The 18678-nt window shown below is 42.8% G+C and overlaps 1 protein-coding gene across 6 annotated transcripts in view; it reads left to right on the plus strand.

The window, feature by feature from the left end:
* ELMO2 (engulfment and cell motility 2) overlaps positions 1-17758 on the plus strand; it is a 51737-nt gene extending 33979 nt beyond the window's left edge. For 4 of the 6 annotated variants that reach the window (XM_020965453.2, XM_078150055.1, XM_020965454.2 and 1 more), the window contains 11 exons: positions 2687-2809; positions 3373-3507; positions 4172-4276; positions 5511-5619; positions 6795-6931; positions 8687-8850; positions 8960-9072; positions 10116-10223; positions 12479-12561; positions 13141-13218; positions 15833-17758. In XM_020965453.2, coding sequence (XP_020821112.1) covers positions 2687-2809; positions 3373-3507; positions 4172-4276; positions 5511-5619; positions 6795-6931; positions 8687-8850; positions 8960-9072; positions 10116-10223; positions 12479-12561; positions 13141-13218; positions 15833-16033 — 1356 coding nt within the window. In that variant the 3' untranslated portion in view covers positions 16034-17758. The other 2 variants (XM_078150053.1, XM_078150054.1) reach the window with 2 other exon arrangements.
* The last annotated feature ends 920 nt before the right edge of the window (positions 17759-18678 follow it).

Below are 18678 nucleotides of genomic sequence, written 5' to 3' on the forward strand. Positions count from 1 at the left end.
GGCTTGGGGCCTTCTCCTGAGATTTTACACAGAAAGGAAAGGAAAGGAAGAGCCTGTGGTCATTCTCATGTGGAGAAGTTGTATGAAAGAGCCAAGATCATCTCTTAAAAAGAGAGAAAGTCCTTGTACGTAGGAGAGAAACTGTGGCCCTAAAACTGTATCTGTCTATTGAAGAGCAGTGTAGAAGGTAAGGTTTGAATCCTGGCTCTGTCCTGCTAGCTGTGTGACCTTGAGCAAGTGATTTAACCACTCTGAGCCTCAGTTTCCTCGTCTGGAAAATGGGGATAATAATGCTTTAACTGTCTTACAGGATTGTTGTGAGGAAAGTACTTTGTAAACCTTAAAAGTATTATAGAAGTTATTATAGTTCTCACTCATTCAGATATGGCTCTTCTGTTCAACAAATATTTATTTTGTAAAGTTTATTGATGCCTTTTGTTTTGACATCACAGTCATTTTGGAATATAGTGTTGCTCCCCTCTGCTCCCCAGCAACTCTTCCCTTTTACCAAAAATTTTTAAAGGTAGTTTAGCAAAACCAATGAGCAGACACATTGACTATATTTAATGGCTCATGCCACATTCCACAGTTGTCCCCCCCCTTTGTAGTGAAAGGGAGGTACATATTCTCATCCTTTCTCTGGGGCAAAGCTTGGACATATATAATTATGTTGCGCTCAGATTCATTTTAATGTTCTTCCTTTTAGTTTGTTGTAGTCCTCACACATATTGTTTTCCTGGTTCTCTTTACTTTGCATTGCAATCACTTCATCTCAGTCTTCTCATGTTTCTCTGATCTCCTCATATCTGTCATTTCTTATAGCTCAGTAATAGTCTACGTCTATGTATCACAACTTATTTAGCCATTCCCCAGTTGAGGAGTACCTACTTTGTTTCTAGTTCTTTTCTTATTGCTAAAAAATACTCCGGTAAATAGTTTGGTATCTTTGGGAGCATTCTTTCTGGGTAGATGTCTAGCATTTGGAACTCTGGATCAAAGGCTATGGACATTTTACTTCCTTTCTTTGTAATTCCAAATTGTTTTGCACAATGGTTAGACCAGTTCATAGTCACACCATCAGATTGGCAGAGATGACAAAAAATGGAAAAATGACCATTTTTGGAGGGGTATGTGAGGACCAGCACACTAAGGCACTATTGGTATAACTGAGAATTGGGTCAGCTGGGAAACATTTAGAACACTACCTAAAATGTCACTGCACTCTTTAACCCAGCAATACCACTAGTAGGCAGATACCCCAGAGAGTTCAAAGTAAAAGGGAAAGGACCCATATGTACAAAAATATTCAAGAGAAGCACTTTTTTGGCTGTAGCAAACAACTGGAGTGCCCATTAATTGGGGAATGACAGAAAATTATGGCATATGAATATCATGGAATATTATTATACCACAAGAAATGACAAAAGGGATGTATTCATAGAAACTTGGTAAGACTTGCATGAAATGATACAGAATGAAGTGAACAGAACCAGGAGAACAACTTACAATTTTGAAAGACTTAAAAATTATTTTGAATTCAATGACCGGCTATTACTTCAGAGAACTGATGATGATGTTACTAAGAGCTAACATTTCTAGAGTACTTTAAGGCTTACAAAACATGTAACCTGTATTATTTGTATGTTGTTTGGTCCTCACAACAGCCCTGTGAGGAAGGTGCTATTATTATTCCTACTTTACAGGTGAGGAAACTGGGGCTGCCCAAGGTTAAGTCACTTGTTCAAGGTCATTCAGCTAGTAAGTGTTGGAGGGAGGATTAGAATTTAGGTCTTCCTGACCCTAAATCCAACACTCTATCTGCTAGGCCACCCATCTCCCAGTGAAGCGTGTTCTCTCTTCCTAACAGAAAGGTGATAGATTAAAGGTGTAGAATGAGCTATGCACTTCTGGAGATGGCCAATGGGTGGATTTATTTTATTTGATTATCCGTATATGTTACAAGGGTGGGAGTTTTTGTTTTTATTTGGGGGGAGGAAAGAAAATTGGAAGGGGAGAGGGAGGCTAGTGATAATGCTCCCTAAAAAGAAAAAAGAAAAGTATCATTGGAACATTTTTAAAATGCCCTAAAGAGAACAGAAGGCGGTTCAGAGGAAGATACCGACAAGCAGGATAGCTTTGTGAGTTTATATACTTTTTAAAAAAAAAAACCAAGCTGCATATTCACTATTTTGTATATACTCCTCTTGTTTCTGTTTTTATATGAAAATGTTCATGATTGTGGTGTTTAAGTTCATAATAATGAAGAATAATGAAGAAGTTTTTCAAAGAAAATTAGGGAAAATAAAGGGGTTTATTAAAGGAGAAGATCCTGGAGAGATGAAAGGGAATGAATGATATAAAGGGTGCAAGTAAAAAGGGCTTGGCATTGACAAGGAAAAGGGCCATCTCTTCCAACAAAACCAGAGCTGAGGAGGAGAGAATGGAAGGTAATGTTGAGGTGATTTGAATTGTTGAATTAAGAGCCTCTGCTCTCTTGATAAAGTATTTGTCAAGGTTTTCTGCTGGGGTGGGGAGTGTATGATGCAGTGTTGGGTATCTTAAGAAGAGCAGTTTTGGTATGAGTTCTTGGGGGAGTGCAACACAGAATCACTCAAGGACAAATAAAAGATTTCTGTAATAGGTCTTTTCATTCAATCCTCTCTTCCTTGCCCTTTGGATTTTTCAGCATGTAATTCGGGGTAACCGCCCAATCAAAACCGAGATGGCTCATCAGCTCTATGTACTTCAAGTCCTGACCTTTAACCTTTTGGAAGAGAGGATGATGACCAAGATGGACCCTAATGATCAGGTTAATGCTAGACCCAGTGATACTGTTCTCTGCCCTCCCACCAGGGAAATGAGAAGCCTCAAGTATATGTTATTTCTGACCCTTCCTAGCCAGTGACATCTCTAGGACTTATTTTACCTAACCCTGGGAACATTAAGATCTGGTACTAACACACTGCTAATCAACCAAGTTGAAGGGGTTACTTTGCCTAGTGTTTTTCTTTACTGTACTGAAAAAGAGGTGGTAGCACTCTTCCTTTTTTTCAAAGGTGGGGAACAGTGGGTGGTGAACACAGCATATAATGTCAGATTTGGTTGTTGTAGAGGTTACTTTTGTGGAATTTATTCTGTATTTCTTTTTTTATTCTTCGTCATAAGCAATGGTTCTCTGGATGGGGAAAGAATATGTTGGCAAATGAAGGTGATATATGAACAAAAGAAATCAGTAAAAATTTTAAAATGAAGAAGAGAGATGGCACTACCAATGATACAGTTTGGGACCAGAATTCCCAAAGAAGCTGCCCTGCTATTTGTTTTCCCAAGCATACCTTAGGTATCTGAGCAGTTATGTTTGTTTTCCCTCAGGCACAGAGAGATATCATATTTGAATTAAGGCGAATTGCATTTGATGCGGAGACTGACCCTACAAGCGTCGCTGGCAGTGGGACAGAGAAACGAAAAGCCATGTACACCAAGGACTACAAGATGCTGGGATTCACTGTATGTACCCCAGTGGTCCTCTCCTGCCTGTACCTCCAGCCTTGTTCCCTACACTTTGGGCTACATGTTTACAAGCCTTAGGCTCCTAGGAGTTTGCCAGATCAAGTGTAAAACTTGAACCCCAGGGGCAGCTAGGTGGCGCAGTGGATAGACCACCGGCCCTGGATTCAGGAGGACCTGAGTTCAAATCCAGCCTCACACACATAGCACTTACTAGCTGTGTGACCTTGGGCAAGTCACTTAACCCCATTGCCTAACCAAAAAAACCCCCAAAAACAAACAAAAAAAGCCTTGAACCCCATAATTGAGTCCATAGGTAGAGCTGTCCTTTCACAAATGAATTATAGCTACCATTTACATAGCATGTTAAGGTTATAGAGTCTGTACATGTTATATTCACTGTAGTCCCAAGAGGTAGTACTGGGATTATTATTCCTATTTTACAGCGGTGAAGTGACTTGCCCAAGGTTACAAAACTTTTAAACAGAGTCATTACACTATGATATCAACCTAGTCATAAGAAGTTTGGCATGGTTAGCTGAGCATAGCCTTTAGAGGAAGGGGGCAGTGGTTTCACAGGATTGTTCATAGGAGCTTTTCCCTTTGGTTGAGGAAGTACACTGAGAGGTGCTAATGTTCATGTCATGTTTCTTTTTTCTGCTAGAACCATATCAACCCAGCGATGGACTTTACCCAGACTCCTCCAGGGATGCTGGCTCTGGACAACATGCTTTACTTGGCCAAAGTCCATCAGGATACCTATATCCGGGTAAGGACAAAAAAAGGCTTGTCCTGGACCATGGTTCTTAATCATATTTCACCCAGATTTTTGTCTCTCTTCGCACTCTTTTTAAAAATTTTATTCATTTTTAAAAATTTGTTTATTTTTAGTTTTCGACATTCACTTCCATAAGATTTTGAGTTTTAAATTTTCCCCCCTCCCCCCACCCCAAGATGGTGTGCAATCTGATATAGATCATATTAAACATTTTAACATTAGTCATGTTGTAAAGAAGAATTAGAACCAATGGGAGGAACCACAAGAAAGAAGAAACAAAAAAAAAGAGAGCTCATAGTATGCTTCGATCTGCATTCATACTCCATAGTTCTTTTTTCTGGATGTGGATAGCATTTTCCATCATGAGTCTTTTGGAGTTGTCTTAGATTCTTGCATTGCTAGGAAGAGGTAAGTCTGTCAAAGTTAGTCATTGCACAGTGTTGCTGTTACTGTATACAATGTTCTTCTGGTTCTGTTCACTTGACTTAGCATCAGTTCATGTAAGTCTTTCCAGGTTTTTCTGAAGTCCACTAGCTCATCATTTCTTATGGAACAGTAGTATTCCATTACATTCATATACCACAACTTGCTCAGCCATTCTCCAATTGATGGGCATCCTCTCAGTTTCCAATTCTTGTCCACCACAAAAAGAGCTGCTATAAATATTTTTGTACATGTGGGTCCTTTTTTCCATTTGTGTGATCTCTTCGGGATACAGCCCTAGAAGTGGTATTGCTGGATTGAAGGGCAGGCTACAATTTTGTAGCCCTTTGGGTGTAGTTCCAAATTGCTCTCCAGAATGGTTGGATTAGTTCACAACTCCACCAGCAATACATTAGTGTTCCAATTTTCCCACATCTTCTCCAACATTTATCATTTTCCTGTTTGGTCATGTTAGCCAGTCTGATAGGTGTGAAGTGGTACCTCAGAGTTGCTTTGATTTGCGTTTTTCTAATCAATAGTGATTTAGAGCATTTTTTCATATGACTATTGATAGCTTTAATTTCTTTATCCAAAAACTGCCTGTTCAGATCCTTTGACCATTTATCAATTGGGGAATGACTTGTGTTCTTATAAATTTTACTCAGTTCTCTATATATTTTAGCAATGAGACCTTTATCAAAGACACTGGTTGTAAAAATTGTTTCCAGCTTTCTGCTTCCCTCCTAATCTTGGTTGCATTGGCTTTGTTTGTCGCACCCTAATTATTTCTCTTTCTTGGCAGATTGTCCTGGAGAATAGCAGTCGGGAGGACAAGCATGAATGTCCCTTTGGTCGAAGTGCCATTGAGCTCACCAAAATGCTTTGTGAGATTCTGCAAGTTGGAGAGCTGCGTAAGTCTTCTGGCACTGCTGCATTCATCCACCCTTCACTGTGCAAACAAGAATAACAGTGTACTTCCTGGTCACATGTCAGAGTGTTTTATGTATATTCAATTTACTTTCACAACATTTTTGCAAGGCAGGTTATGCCAGTATTATCTCCATTTTACGGGTGAGAAAACCGAGGATAGAAAGGTTAAGTAATTTTCTCAGTTACAGAGCTAATGAATGGCAGAGTCAGCACTCAAATCCAGACTTTTTGATTCTAAATCCAGTGCTCTGGGCTATGCACACCCCCGGCATAGTGGCCATGTGAGAGTAGAGTGACCAAGAGAATGAGTGAGGTGGGGCTGTGTTGTCACTGCCTCCTGAAGATTCAGTGTGGTGTAAAGAGAAGAACTCTGGCTTGAGTGTCAGGAGAACGCGAGTTAGGATACCAACTCTGCCATTTTGCTGTTAACTGGATGATCCACAGAATGAGGATCTGTCTCCCATGGCTATTGTTAGGAAAGCTTTCTCTACCCTTAAAATGCAAAAATGGGAGAGTGGTTATTTTGTAGATGAGGAATCTCAGGTTCAGAGAAATTATGAGGGTTTTGCCCAAGTCCACACAACTGGTAAAGACCCAACTCAGGTCTTTTGACTCTTTACTATCTCCCCTGCCATCCCTATATCCTAAAAGATTAGCCCTAGTTGAGATGAGACTGAACTGCTTTCTCACTAGCTCACCTGTTCTCTTACACCCTCAGTGGAGGTAAGGAGAAGGAAATGCAGGACCTCAGGGTAGGTCGGGGAAGCATTCCATAGTCCCAAGGAGGATCAGTGGCCAGACCCCCCTATGTGAGTCGAGAGACTCTACCCTGTTCTTGGGAAGAGGAATCAGCTGGATAAGATATTAGCTGATCAAAGATAGTGAGCTGGTACTTCTGACTAGAGACTAAGAATGAATCACCTCTGGCAGTTGATGGGCCTGCATCCTGTGCTGTATCAGGAGACGTGGGGTGGTCAGGAGTGAGGAGAAACTTAGAGATGAGAGAAGTCCTCAGGTGAGGCTCAGACCCATCTTACACAGCAGTTCCTGTGGTTCTTGGCCACATTTCCCCTCTGCCTTTGAAGCCACAGAGACTCTAGACCTAGGTCCTAGGGAGGGGCTCTCATCCTTTTCCCATATCCTCTTTCTTCCACAGCAAATGAAGGACGGAATGACTACCACCCAATGTTCTTCACTCATGACCGAGCATTTGAGGAGCTCTTTGGAATATGCATCCAGCTGCTGAACAAGACTTGGAAGGAGATGAGGGCAACAGCAGAAGATTTCAACAAGGTCATTGTTGTTCTGGGGAACCTGCCCAGGAAGAGCCGAGCAAACTTTGCTTCTAGCTGAGACCCAGGAGTCACAGAATTGGGAGATCAATGCAGATTGGCTAGTCAGATAACGATAACAGTGCCCATGTCTAGTGTGCCATAAGATTCACACAGCCTCACCAGGGTGTTGTGAAGAAGGCAGAGCAGATACCATTTTCCCCATTTACAGAGGAGGAAACTGAGATTTAGAGAGACGAAGCATTTTGGCCCAGAGGCACAGGGCTAGTGAGGATGAAGCCATCTCTCCTGACTTCTAGCCTGGTGCCTTTTTCCCATTCTTACACACCACTCCTCTTTTAAGCCAGACATGGGGAGCAGAGTGCCTTACCTGTAATTGTCGTTACTGTCAGACTGCAGAGTGCTGTAAGGTAGATTAGGTTTGGTGTGGATTGTCACAGCAAGCTCAAATGTCTTAGCAGCAACTAGAGAGCTGTAACTAGGGCATAATGGTCAGGGCTTTGCTGTGGGCACAGAAATTTATAGCATTTAGCACCTAGTTAGAATCTTATTAGGTGATGGATCTCCCTAAAGCTGAAAATAATAATTGAAGGTAATTGATCAGAAACTTCCCTAGCACTTGTGGCTTTGGGCAAGTAAACTCCTTTCTATCTAAGCATGTAGTAAAGAAGTTTTATTTTTACATCTCATAGCGCTTGCTAAGTTGAAGCACCAAGGCATATTCTCATTAAGCAGCTACTTCTCTAGCATTTAGGTCAAGGCCCCTCACCTCTCAGAGCCTCAGCTTCCTCATCTGTAGAATGGAAATAAGGATTTCATTGCCCCACAGGGTTGTTTTGAGGAAAACACTTTGTAGAATCTTAAATCACTATGAAAATGCACATTTTATTTGAAAAGTCCTCAAAGAGTTCTTTAAATCCTCACAGAATGTCAGATCTAAAAGTGATCTTAGAGACAATCTAGCCCAAACTCCTGTCATTTTACAAAGAAGGAAATTGAGAATCAGGGAGGGGAATTACTATTTTCAGTAAGGCCTTGACTGAAGGCATGGCCAAATATTTATTTTTCTTTGATTGATTCTACCCCACATCACTCAGTGACTGTTTGAAGCTTCAGAATGATCTCCTAAGGCATTGGCCTGATTGTGTAGCTTCCTCACTCATAAACCTTCAGTGGCTCCCCATTGCCTGTAAGATAAAAAACTCTTTAACTAGTCTGATGTTTAACGCCCTCCACAATTTGGCTCTCACCTACCTTTCTGTTTCTATTATGTACTGCTCCCCTTCATAAACTCTACACTCCAGTCACCCCGACTACTAGGCATTCCGCACTCCTGGTACTTCCTTTTCCATCTCCCTACATGTACACAAACCTTCCACATGCCTAGATCTAACTTGTCCCTCATTTCCACTTCTAAGTCCCTAGCCTTCTTCAAAACTCATCTCAGGGGTCACTTCTTACTTGAAGCCCTCCGTGCTCTCAGTTGTGAGTGTTCTCTCCTTCCTCAGTTTCCCTTGTCCTGTATTTATTCTTGTACATGTTGAATCCCTCAGCAGAAGAAGGCAGGGGCTGTTTTGTCTTTGCAGCCACTGTGACTAGCATGGGGCCTCATATGTAGTAAGTGCTTTATGAATGTTGAATTACATTTAAAAGAGTTTCCTTGGACTACACCAGGTTAGTGCCAGAGACAGGACTAGGGTCTAGTTCCCAGCCCAGTGCCATCACAGCAGTGGTGCTCATACTCTTTTTCTGTCAGGTTATGCAAGTGGTACGAGAGCAGATCACCCGGGCTTTGCCCTCTAAACCCAACTCTTTAGATCAGTTCAAGAGCAAACTTCGGAGCCTGAGCTACTCGGAGATTCTGAGATTGCGCCAGTCTGAGAGGATGAGTCAGGATGATTTCCAGTCCCCACCAATTGTGTAAGTCTTGTGGGCATCTAAGAGGAAGCAGCTGCCAGCTCTGTCTCCTTTTGAGAGGTTCAACTGCCTCCTTGAGCTAATCCTTATTCTGGTGTGTATCCTTCTCCAGGGAATTAAGGGAGAAGATCCAGCCAGAGATCCTGGAGCTAATTAAGCAGCAGCGGCTGAATCGGCTCTGTGAGGGGAGCAGTTTCCGGAAAATTGGGAATCGGCGGCGGCAAGGTGAGGTGGAGGGCAGCTCTGGTCCCACCGTGACCAGCACACCTTGTACCTGGTACAGGGAACAGACTTAGAACAAACTTTCTTCTACTTCTCCTGGGGCTTTTTCAAAGCTGCCTCCCCTGACCTTCCTGGAGTCAGGGAGCCTAGGCTCAGACATCACTAGATATACCATCCTGGGTAATTCATTTCCTCTTCTTCAGCCACTGTTTCCTTGTCAGAAAAATGGGGACTATATTTCGACCACCTACTTCAATTAATCAAGAAGTATTTTTTAAGTGCCTGTTATGTGTTAGGCATTGTACTAGGCACTAGGGATACAAATACAGTGGATGAAACAATTCCTTCTGAACAGCAGATTGCCTTCTCTTTTAAAAAATAAGTTTTATTGGGATATTTTTTATATAGGTTATGTTCTAATGGGGGAAAGGTACAAGGTAGTTAAATGCAAGGTAGTTTGGCAGGGACTAGGGTTTGGAGGGCTGAGGAAATGGTTCCTATAGAAGGTACTGTGTGAGCTCCATTCCACCATTGCCACCCCCTCATTATTATTTATTCTTTGCATTCTTTTTAAAATTTTTGAGCTTCAAATTTTCTCCCTCCTTCTAGTCCCTCCTCACCCATTGTGAAGTAAAGCAATGTGATATTAATTATACATGTAAAGTCTTGCAAAACATTTCCACATTAGCCATGTTGCCAAAAAAAAAAAAGCAAGGGCAAGAAAAATTTAAAAAATAGAAAAAGAATTCTTCAGTCTGCATTGAGCTCCATCTTTGAGAATGAAGGGGAATTCTGTTGGGCAGTGGTGAGGAGGGAGGGCATTGTGAGTGTGGGGACAGCCAAAGCAAATGCACAGAGATGGGAGGTGGGAGGCTTGTGTTCAAAGAACAGAGAGAAGGCCATTTTGGCTGGATCTCAGAATAGAGGAGGGGGAAGCTGGGACAACACACCTCACAGGGTTGTTGTGACTTAAGTATTTTGCCGCCCTGGCCACACTTTAGAACTGTGAGCTGTGGTGATTTGTGATCGTTACCTGTGTATTTCAGAGCGGTTCTGGTACTGCCGCTTGGCCCTGAACCACAAGGTTCTGCACTATGGAGATCTGGATGACAACCCTCAGGGGGAGGTGACCTTCGAATCCCTGCAGGAGAAAAGTAGGTGCAGCTTTGTTACTCTTTTGATGAGTAATGGAAAGAGCACTAACTGGAAACTGGTGTTAATAGTGTTGGTGCTGGTTCTAATTTCTGTATGACCTTGGGCAAATCACTTCTTTCTGGGCCTCAGTTTCCTCATCTCTAAAATGAGGATGATAAATTGTGTCTTACCCAGAGGCAGTGTGTGATAATGGAAAGAATACCACACTTGGGGTCAGAGGGCATGGATTCAAGTCTTGGCTTAGCCATAAGTTCGATACATACGCTTAAACAAGTTATTTCAGCTCTCTGAGTCTTAGTTTCTTCATTTATAAAACAGGAATAATAATACTCACCTTCCTTGTCTTACAGGGCTCCTGTGGTAAAAGTGCTTTGTAGAATATAAAGAAGTATAGAATTTGGAGCTGTTTACTACCCACTCCATGTCATTATTGTGAGGATCAGATGAATGTGAAAGTGCTTTAGAGAATATAAAATGCTCTCTGAGTCTAAAGTGTTGGTGATACTTTTATAATCATTGTTGAATAGGTGTGAGGGCTCAAGTCTGGGAGAAATCCCTGGGAAAGATGGGATGTAGTCCCATAGCCCTTTGACCTTTCATTTATTCAAAAGACATTAATCATTTGCTTTGCACAAAGCAGTGTGCTAGGGACTGTGAATACAAAGATTAAAAACATCCCCAATAAGAACCAGAACTGGAATGATGGCCTTGTTGACGGGCAGAGGGAACAGATTTTAGGAGTCAGCTCAGGTGCTGCTTCCTCTAGGAGATCTGTACTTGTCTCCTTAGCTGCTAGGGCTGTTCCTTCTAAGGTTACCTTCCATCTACTCTGGGTTTGTCCTGCATGTTCACATTTAGATATGTTCTCTCTCCCATTCATATGTCTGTCCCTTAAGGGCAGGAATAGTTTTTGATTTTTTTTTTGGCATCGATATCTTGTCTGGTACATAGTAAGCACTTAATAAGTACTTGTTGATGGATTGATTGATATAGGGTGAGGGGGGAAAGGAGAAGGAAGAGTCAAAGATCATTCTAAGGTTGCAGGGCCTTGGAACCTTCAGTTAATTCTGTTAACTTTATGAAAGTCCTGGCAGGAGCCATTGGTCAGTCTTGTAAAGTAAGTAGGGTAAATTGTGTCTTATGCATTTTACAGATGAGGAAACTGAGGCTCAGAGAAGTTAAGTGACTTGACCATGATCACATAGCTAGTAACTAGGATTCACACCCTGGTAATTAATCAGGAAGTAGGCACAGATAGAGAACTCCCACGTAGCTTTCCTAGCCTCTGGTGCCATTTATGAGTTCAGACCTTTGGGCAATCCATTTTCTTTTTTAATGAATGCTTCATTGATGCTTAATCACTTCTCAATAACTTCCTGCCCCCAAATAGAACTTTACATTTTAATGAAGAATTTAAGCAAAATAAACCAGTACATTGTTCATCTCTGGCAGTGTCTGCCTTATTCTGCACCCGTATTTTACCACCTATTTGACCAGAGGAGAGAATAAGTTTCCAGTCTTCTGGAGTAATTGGTTATTGCACTGATTAGAGTTCTGAAGACTTTTAGTGTAACTATTTTGTGGTCATTAAGTAAATTGTTTTCTTAGTTCTGCTTTGTTCTGTATCTGTTCATAAGAGTCTTAAGTTTCTCTGAATTCTTTTTGTTTGTCTTTCTTATGGTACGATAATATTCCATCACTGACCTGTTTGTTCAGCTATTGCCTAAGTAATGGATCTCATTACGGTTTTTTGCTAGCACAAAAATGCTACTATAATTTATTTTTTTGCCTCTATGGGATCACTCATTCTATTTTTGACCTCCCTAAAGTGTATACTTTGTATTGTTATTCCTGGGTCAAAGGATATGTACAATTTAACGACTTTAGTGTAATTCCAAATTATTTTCCACAATAGTTAGACCAGTTCATAGCCCCACTATCAGTGTGTCATGGTGCCCATCTCCCCACAGTCCCTCCAACCTTTACTATTTTCATTTTTTGTCATTTTTATCAATCTGATGAATGTAGGGTAAAACCTTAGTGTTGCTTTAATTTGCATTCCTTATTTTATCAGTAATTTAGAATATTCATATGGTTGTTGATAGCTTGCATTTCTTCTTTTGAAAACTGCCTGTTATGTCCTTTGGTATTAACTTTTATAAAACCAAACTAATTTGCCTAGAGGCCAAGTTGTAGTTTCAAGCTTTCAGAAGGAGTCAAATTGCCCTCCCATTTGACCATTTCTCTTTTTTAGTTCCTGTTGCAGATATCAAGGCCATTGTAACTGGGAAGGACTGTCCTCATATGAAAGAGAAAAGTGCTCTCAAGCAGAACAAGGTGAGTTAGGAAGGTGGGAGTCTGTGTGTCATTAGCTGAGGACTAAGGAGCTAAGTAGGGCATAGGCAAGATGTTAACACAGGTGAGTTGTTTGATTAGAGACATGCCTGATTTTGTGTGCCATCTATTTCCTTGCATTGGATTGAGACATTTGAAGTGGTAAATTGTTCAGAGTCTGGGTTAAGGCCTTTGAAAAAAGATGCAGTTCTTCTAATGCTTCAGATGATCTATACATGGAGAAAGGGTTTCAGTTGACTGAGAATCAGAATAACTGGGTTCTAATTTAGGTCTTTCATTAACTTGGTGTGTGACTTTGGCCAAGTCACATCTCTTTTCTGGGCCTCAAGGTTTTCATCTTTTATACGGTGATAATCCCTGCCCTACCCAGCAGCAGTGTGATGTACTGAAAAGAGCCCCAAATTGAGCTAGAAGACCTCATCCATAAAGTGAGGACGGGTGGACAAGATAATTTCCAGGTGTTGACATTCTCTGTTTAAAGAGTCCCTCCAGCTCTGTCGTTTCATATTCTGAGGTCCTTCTCAACTTTCACATTCTTTGAGACTGTGATTTTCCTTTCAGGAAGTATTGGAATTGGCCTTCTCCATCCTGTATGATCCTGATGAGACCTTAAATTTCATCGCTCCTAATAAGTATGAGGTGAGCATAGGGCTTCCTTGGAATAGGAAGGCCCTATTGTGTGATCTAATGTAATGGAAAAAGTTGAGAGTTGAGGGGCTGAATTTCCAGCCCCCTCTCACTAGCCTTAGCACAATCTATCTGTCTCTGAGCGTCAGTTTCATGATATGCAGAATGGGGATAACACTGGCACTGCCACCAGGCTGTAGGGAAGAAGGTGCTTTAATTGTGGCTTTGGGGGGCGGTGGGGAAGGAGGGTAAATTCGGCTGCTGGAGCAGGGTCAGCCCCCAAGGTTGCTGCGTTTGGTTCTAAGTGCCTGCAGCATGGGAGTGGGGCCCCAAGGTGATTGTCTGAGGGACAAGGCTCCCTACTGCCACTCACTCAGACTTGGAGGGCTACCTTATATCACTGAGGATGTTGTGTCCATTTGTGAAATGAGCACAGTTCCAACCCACATCAAATGAAGTCCAACGAGGCTTCTTACAAACTATTAATTCAGTAACTTGTTATTAAATAAGCACTTGTAGGTGCTTGGCCCTGGGGAAGTACAAAGCTGAGGCCTGGCTCTGGACTTCATGGGACTTCATTTTAGCAAGGGGTAAGAAATCAGATTATTACATATGGAATACTGTATAAGTAAGTGCACTCTTAGCCAGTGCTTTCATGATTTCATTATGAAATACTTTATTTCATATTATTTCTTCAGTGCAGGGAGCTCTCTGTGTATGGAAACTACCTCTACTGACGTATATCAGCCACTTGGCTGTGATGTAGAGTCCTAGAGAGTTGCCTTGGGGCACGAGGAGGTTTCATGAAATGGAATTAGAAGAGCCCTTCTTAAGCACTTTCTAAATCCCAGCACTGTGCTGGGTGCTGAAATACCAATAGGAAAGAGGGACAGTCCTTTTTTTCATTCTAATTAGGTAGGCAGCAGCCCTCCAGGAGAGTTCAGTGTCAGGGCATCTGATAAAGCCCTAGTGCCATACAGGCCAGTGGTTGACCTTGGGGAGCAGTGGCCCATCAATTGACTATTGGGAAGGAGGTAGTAGGACCAAGAGTTGGAAGAGGGCCCTGGGTTGCTCCCTTATGGTGAAGAAAGGGGGAGGGAGGGAGTCACTATCTAGCCAGGACAGTGCATCTAGCACCGGGTGGGAACTAGGCAGTAGGGGCTGGAGCAGGGAAAGTGAATGGCTCTTGAGCCCTGCTCTTACTGGGCCCTTGGGCCTCTTGTTGGCATCAGTGACTCACCCATGATCACATATCTAGCATATGTCAGAGGCAGAACTTGAACTCAAGTCTTCCTGACTCCAAAGCCTACCTTCTATTCACTGTGCCTCACTGCCTTACCTTAAGAGTATTAAGTTAAAAACAAAATGCTGTGTGAGTGGAAAGCTGGAGGAGTTTGTCCTTGAGGAGATGGACCTTAATTTGGGCCTTGAAGGCTGGGTAGGATTTGCTTCATGGAGAGAAGAGTAAAGGGAGGATGTTATAGATGAAAGAGCAGCATGTGAAAGGCAGGGAGCAGCATGTGTGCAAAAGGCCACGCAGCACTCAGCACTGAGAGCTGTGGGGGTGAGACGGGAACGTAAACTGCTGGAATACACAGCAGAGTGAGCCAGGAATCCCAAAAGAATGTTTATTGGGAAGACCAAAAGGAAGTGACATTTGAGCTGGTCCTCAATATTTTGGGGCCTGGGAGATGCTACCCCTCAAATGAATTCTCCTTAATTTACTATCAGTTTAGGCACTAATAACTTCTCATTCTTCTAGGCCTGACTGATAAGGCCACGTGACACAAATGGTTGATGAACTGTACATCAAAGTTAATTACAGGTGTGCCTCACTTTATATCATAAATGAGTTCCAGTAAATAGAATTTTGTAAATTAGTTCTTGTTTAAATGTATTAGAAAAGCTTACCACTTAAAGGAATTGCATCTTGAATCCTTTTTTTTTTTAAGGTTAGAGGGGAAAGATCCTTTTGTAAAGTGAACGATCCCTGCTTAATTCATCTTTGTGTGAATTTGGATTTTCATAGATGAAGGTTGCTCAAAGCAAAGTATGCCCAAACTGAGCTGTATTCGAGGAACACTCCTGTTGGCCTGAGCTGGCCTGAGCGGCACTGGATAGAGCAACAGGCGTGGAGTCGGGAAGACTTGAGTTCAAATCTAGCCTGGCACTTCCTTGCTGTGTGACCTTGGGCAAATCACTTAATATATGTGCCTCAGTGTCCCCATCTGTAAAAATGGGGATAATAACAGCACCTACCTTTCAGGTTTGATGTGAAAGTCAAATGAGATAATATTTATAAAGCACTTAGCACAGTGCCTGACACATAGTAGATGCTATGTAAATATTAGCTATTATCATCATCATCATCATCAGGTACATGCAGAAGAGGAATCTCTTGGTGTAAAAAGATGATGGGCTTGTCATCAGGAGCCTAGGATTCAGACCATGCCTTTTAACACTTTACCATTGTGTGTCCAGGGGCACAGCCATTTCACTCTCTGAGCCTCAATTTCTTCATCTGTAAAATGGGACTGATACATTACCTGTTTCACAGGGCTAATGTGAGGAAAGCTCTTTGCAAACTGTCAAGTAGAGAAGTGTGAATTGTTGTTATTCTCCACAGTATTGTATCTGGATCGATGGCCTCAGTGCCCTCCTCGGCAAAGACATGTCTAGTGAGCTGACCAAAAGTGACCTGGACACGCTGCTGAGCATGGAGATGAAGCTTCGGCTGCTCGACCTGGAGAACATCCAGATCCCTGAGGCCCCTCCCCCTGTCCCCAAGGAGCCCAGCAGCTATGACTTTGTCTACCACTATGGCTGAGTCACTGTACCAAGAGGGAGGATTGGGCCCAGGAGGGAGGGGCTTAGATGCTGGGGCCTTGTCCTTTGCTTGTATAGAATCCATGCTGACTGTGGTGGCCAGCCCCTGCCACTTATTCCTCAACCCCATGTCTTAGCCCCAAAAGCTTCCTGTTGATTCCAGTCAGCTAAAAGTAGGGAAGTGGAGCCTCTGTGCCCTCCCTTCTTTCCACTGTGGATCAGACTCTGGGGCCTGGAGAGGAAATACTGTGCAAAGGCTGGAACATTAGGGAGCAGGCAGAATCTCTTCTGCTCCCCAGAAAGGGCAGCTCTGAGCTGGCTGGCGCAGACAGTGCACACGCTTCCACTTAGGCGGCCAGCCTCTGTGCTAGCTGGAGGCAGCCCAGCAGAGCTCCTCTTTGGTCGGGGCGGCGGGGGACAGAGAACTCGAGGAAGGACAGCCCCGAGGTGGCAGCACACCTGTGCTGTATATAGAGAGGGAAGCTCTAACTCTGTTGTGGAGGACTCCTTTTGTGCCCATCTCCCTACATGGTGCCAAGATACTGCTGCTGTTCTCATGGAAGTTCAACTCTAATATTTCTCTGAATTCTGAAACTGCCACATCTCTCCTTCCAGCAATTGGCAGGGCAACAAGAGGTTTCTACCAAGCGGCACTCCATCTGGTTCCTTGCAGTTGAAAAGCCATACGGCTGCTGCCTCCCTTCTCTGTCAGAAGTAGCTTTGCCTTTTAGAGGCTAGAGATGAAACAAACCATGGTACTCTTGGCTGTTGGCTGTGAGTGATGTCGCTTAATTTCACAGGACCCAAGTCAGTGCTGGAAAGGACCTTAGAACAGAGAATGTTGGAGATGGAAGGGACCTCAGAGGCATGTAATTGGGCAACTCCTACCTGAAGCATGAATTCCTTCTTCATAGCATCCCTAACAAGTGGTCATCTAGCTTCTGCTTGCTGACTTGCAGTAGTGGGGAGCTCACTACCTCTAGAGACAGCCCATTCCAGTTGGGACAGTTCTTCTTGTTAAGAAGTTATTCCTCATACTCGGCCTTATTCTATCTTCATGTAACTTTCACCCCCTGGAGCAAAGCAGAATAGGTCTAATCCACAGGACAATGCTTCAGATATTTGAAGGTAGCCTAAATCTAATTTTCTTCATTCCTTCCTTGAGCAAAAACCAATCCTGGTAACCTGAACTGAAAGATCAGCCTCTTTCAGCCCCAAGACCTGTTTCCAATTTCCTTTTGGTCTCCAGACCCCAGGAAGTCTGCCTTGCACTCCTCCATTTGGCTTTTACCTCCTGCCTTGTTTTCAGGGAGCTGGCCTGAAGTTATAGTTGTGCAAATGGGACTTTCCTAGATTACCACATAATGTCCCCAGGCATCACCACTTGAACACAGCTGCATTTGGTCGTGGTAGTTTCATGTGGTAGGTACTGGTCCAATGAAGATTGTACTATATATTTTCTCTACTATAGGCCATACTTATACAGACATGTGTATATATATATATATACATATATATACATACATACATATATAAATATTTATATTTATATAAGATCCACCTATTCTAGGATGGAATGTTTTGTGAAAAAATGAAATTGGGAAGAGAAGGAAAAACAAGATAAGCTCTGAGCCAAGATTATAATGTAAGAGAACTCAGGAGGGCAGGTGAGGAATGCCCTATCAGTAACTGTGTTTTCAATAAATACTCTCATGTATGGACTGCAGTTGTCATTGACAGATGTTTCTCTATTTACTTCTTGCCCAATGGGGATGATTTCACCTTGGCGATCATTTATTCCAATGTGTTAGACTTGAATGCTCCTGATTCAGTACTTAGCTGTCTCCCAGGAACCCCTCACTCTCTTCCCCTCCCCACTTTCCTGGCTAATTATGCTTGGGGAAATTGCTGTGCCGGCTTTTATTTTCAGCAGAGACTCAAGGGGTACAGCAGGGGAAGAGCTGCCCCTTTGTATACACGTGATTTTTCACTATTCCTCCATGTCTTGATTCTTTCAGTGAGCCACCCAAATCTGTGGGAACTGAAGGGGACACGTATCTGATCTTCCAGCTGGTGTTTTAAGGCTGTTTCTCAAAAGCTGAACATGCTGGGGGTGGGGAGTAGATGATGGTGTTGATGGAAATGGATGCCTTCTCTTGCTTTTGTGAGGGGGGTGGCAGAAGTTCTTTCAGTAGTCATAGAAAGTGAATGAAAGACAGGCCTTGAGGATTCAATAGAGCTGAGGACCTTGGGCAGAGATGCATGACGACAGCAGGCAGCTGAAATCAGCCTGCCTTCCACCTCGGCCTTCAGCATCTTCGGGCCCTGATTTGACCTTGCAATAAGTCACCTGGTGTGAACTGGAGTTTTTTCTTTATTTCAGGCTTGGGGTGAGGGGGGATTGGGTTCAGGGAACAAACCTTCAAGTCTGTGTCCTGTTCTATTCAACCTTGGCAACCACAACAGCCTGCCTCCTAACTGGTCTCCAATTCCAGTCTATCTTACCCCACTAGTTCAGTCAAGCATCGTGCTGATCACATCCCTTCCTGGCTCTTTGAGCCTTCAAGGGCTTAACGTTACTTCTGGGACAAAGTTCCAGCTCTTCTTGCCTTGAATTCAAGGCTCCTTACAGTGTGATCTCAAAAT

The sequence above is a fragment of the Phascolarctos cinereus genome, unplaced genomic scaffold (assembly GCF_003287225.1).
Source record: "Phascolarctos cinereus isolate Bilbo 61053 unplaced genomic scaffold, phaCin_HiC Scaffold_2;HRSCAF=192, whole genome shotgun sequence".
Classification (NCBI taxonomy): Eukaryota; Metazoa; Chordata; class Mammalia; order Diprotodontia; family Phascolarctidae; genus Phascolarctos; species Phascolarctos cinereus.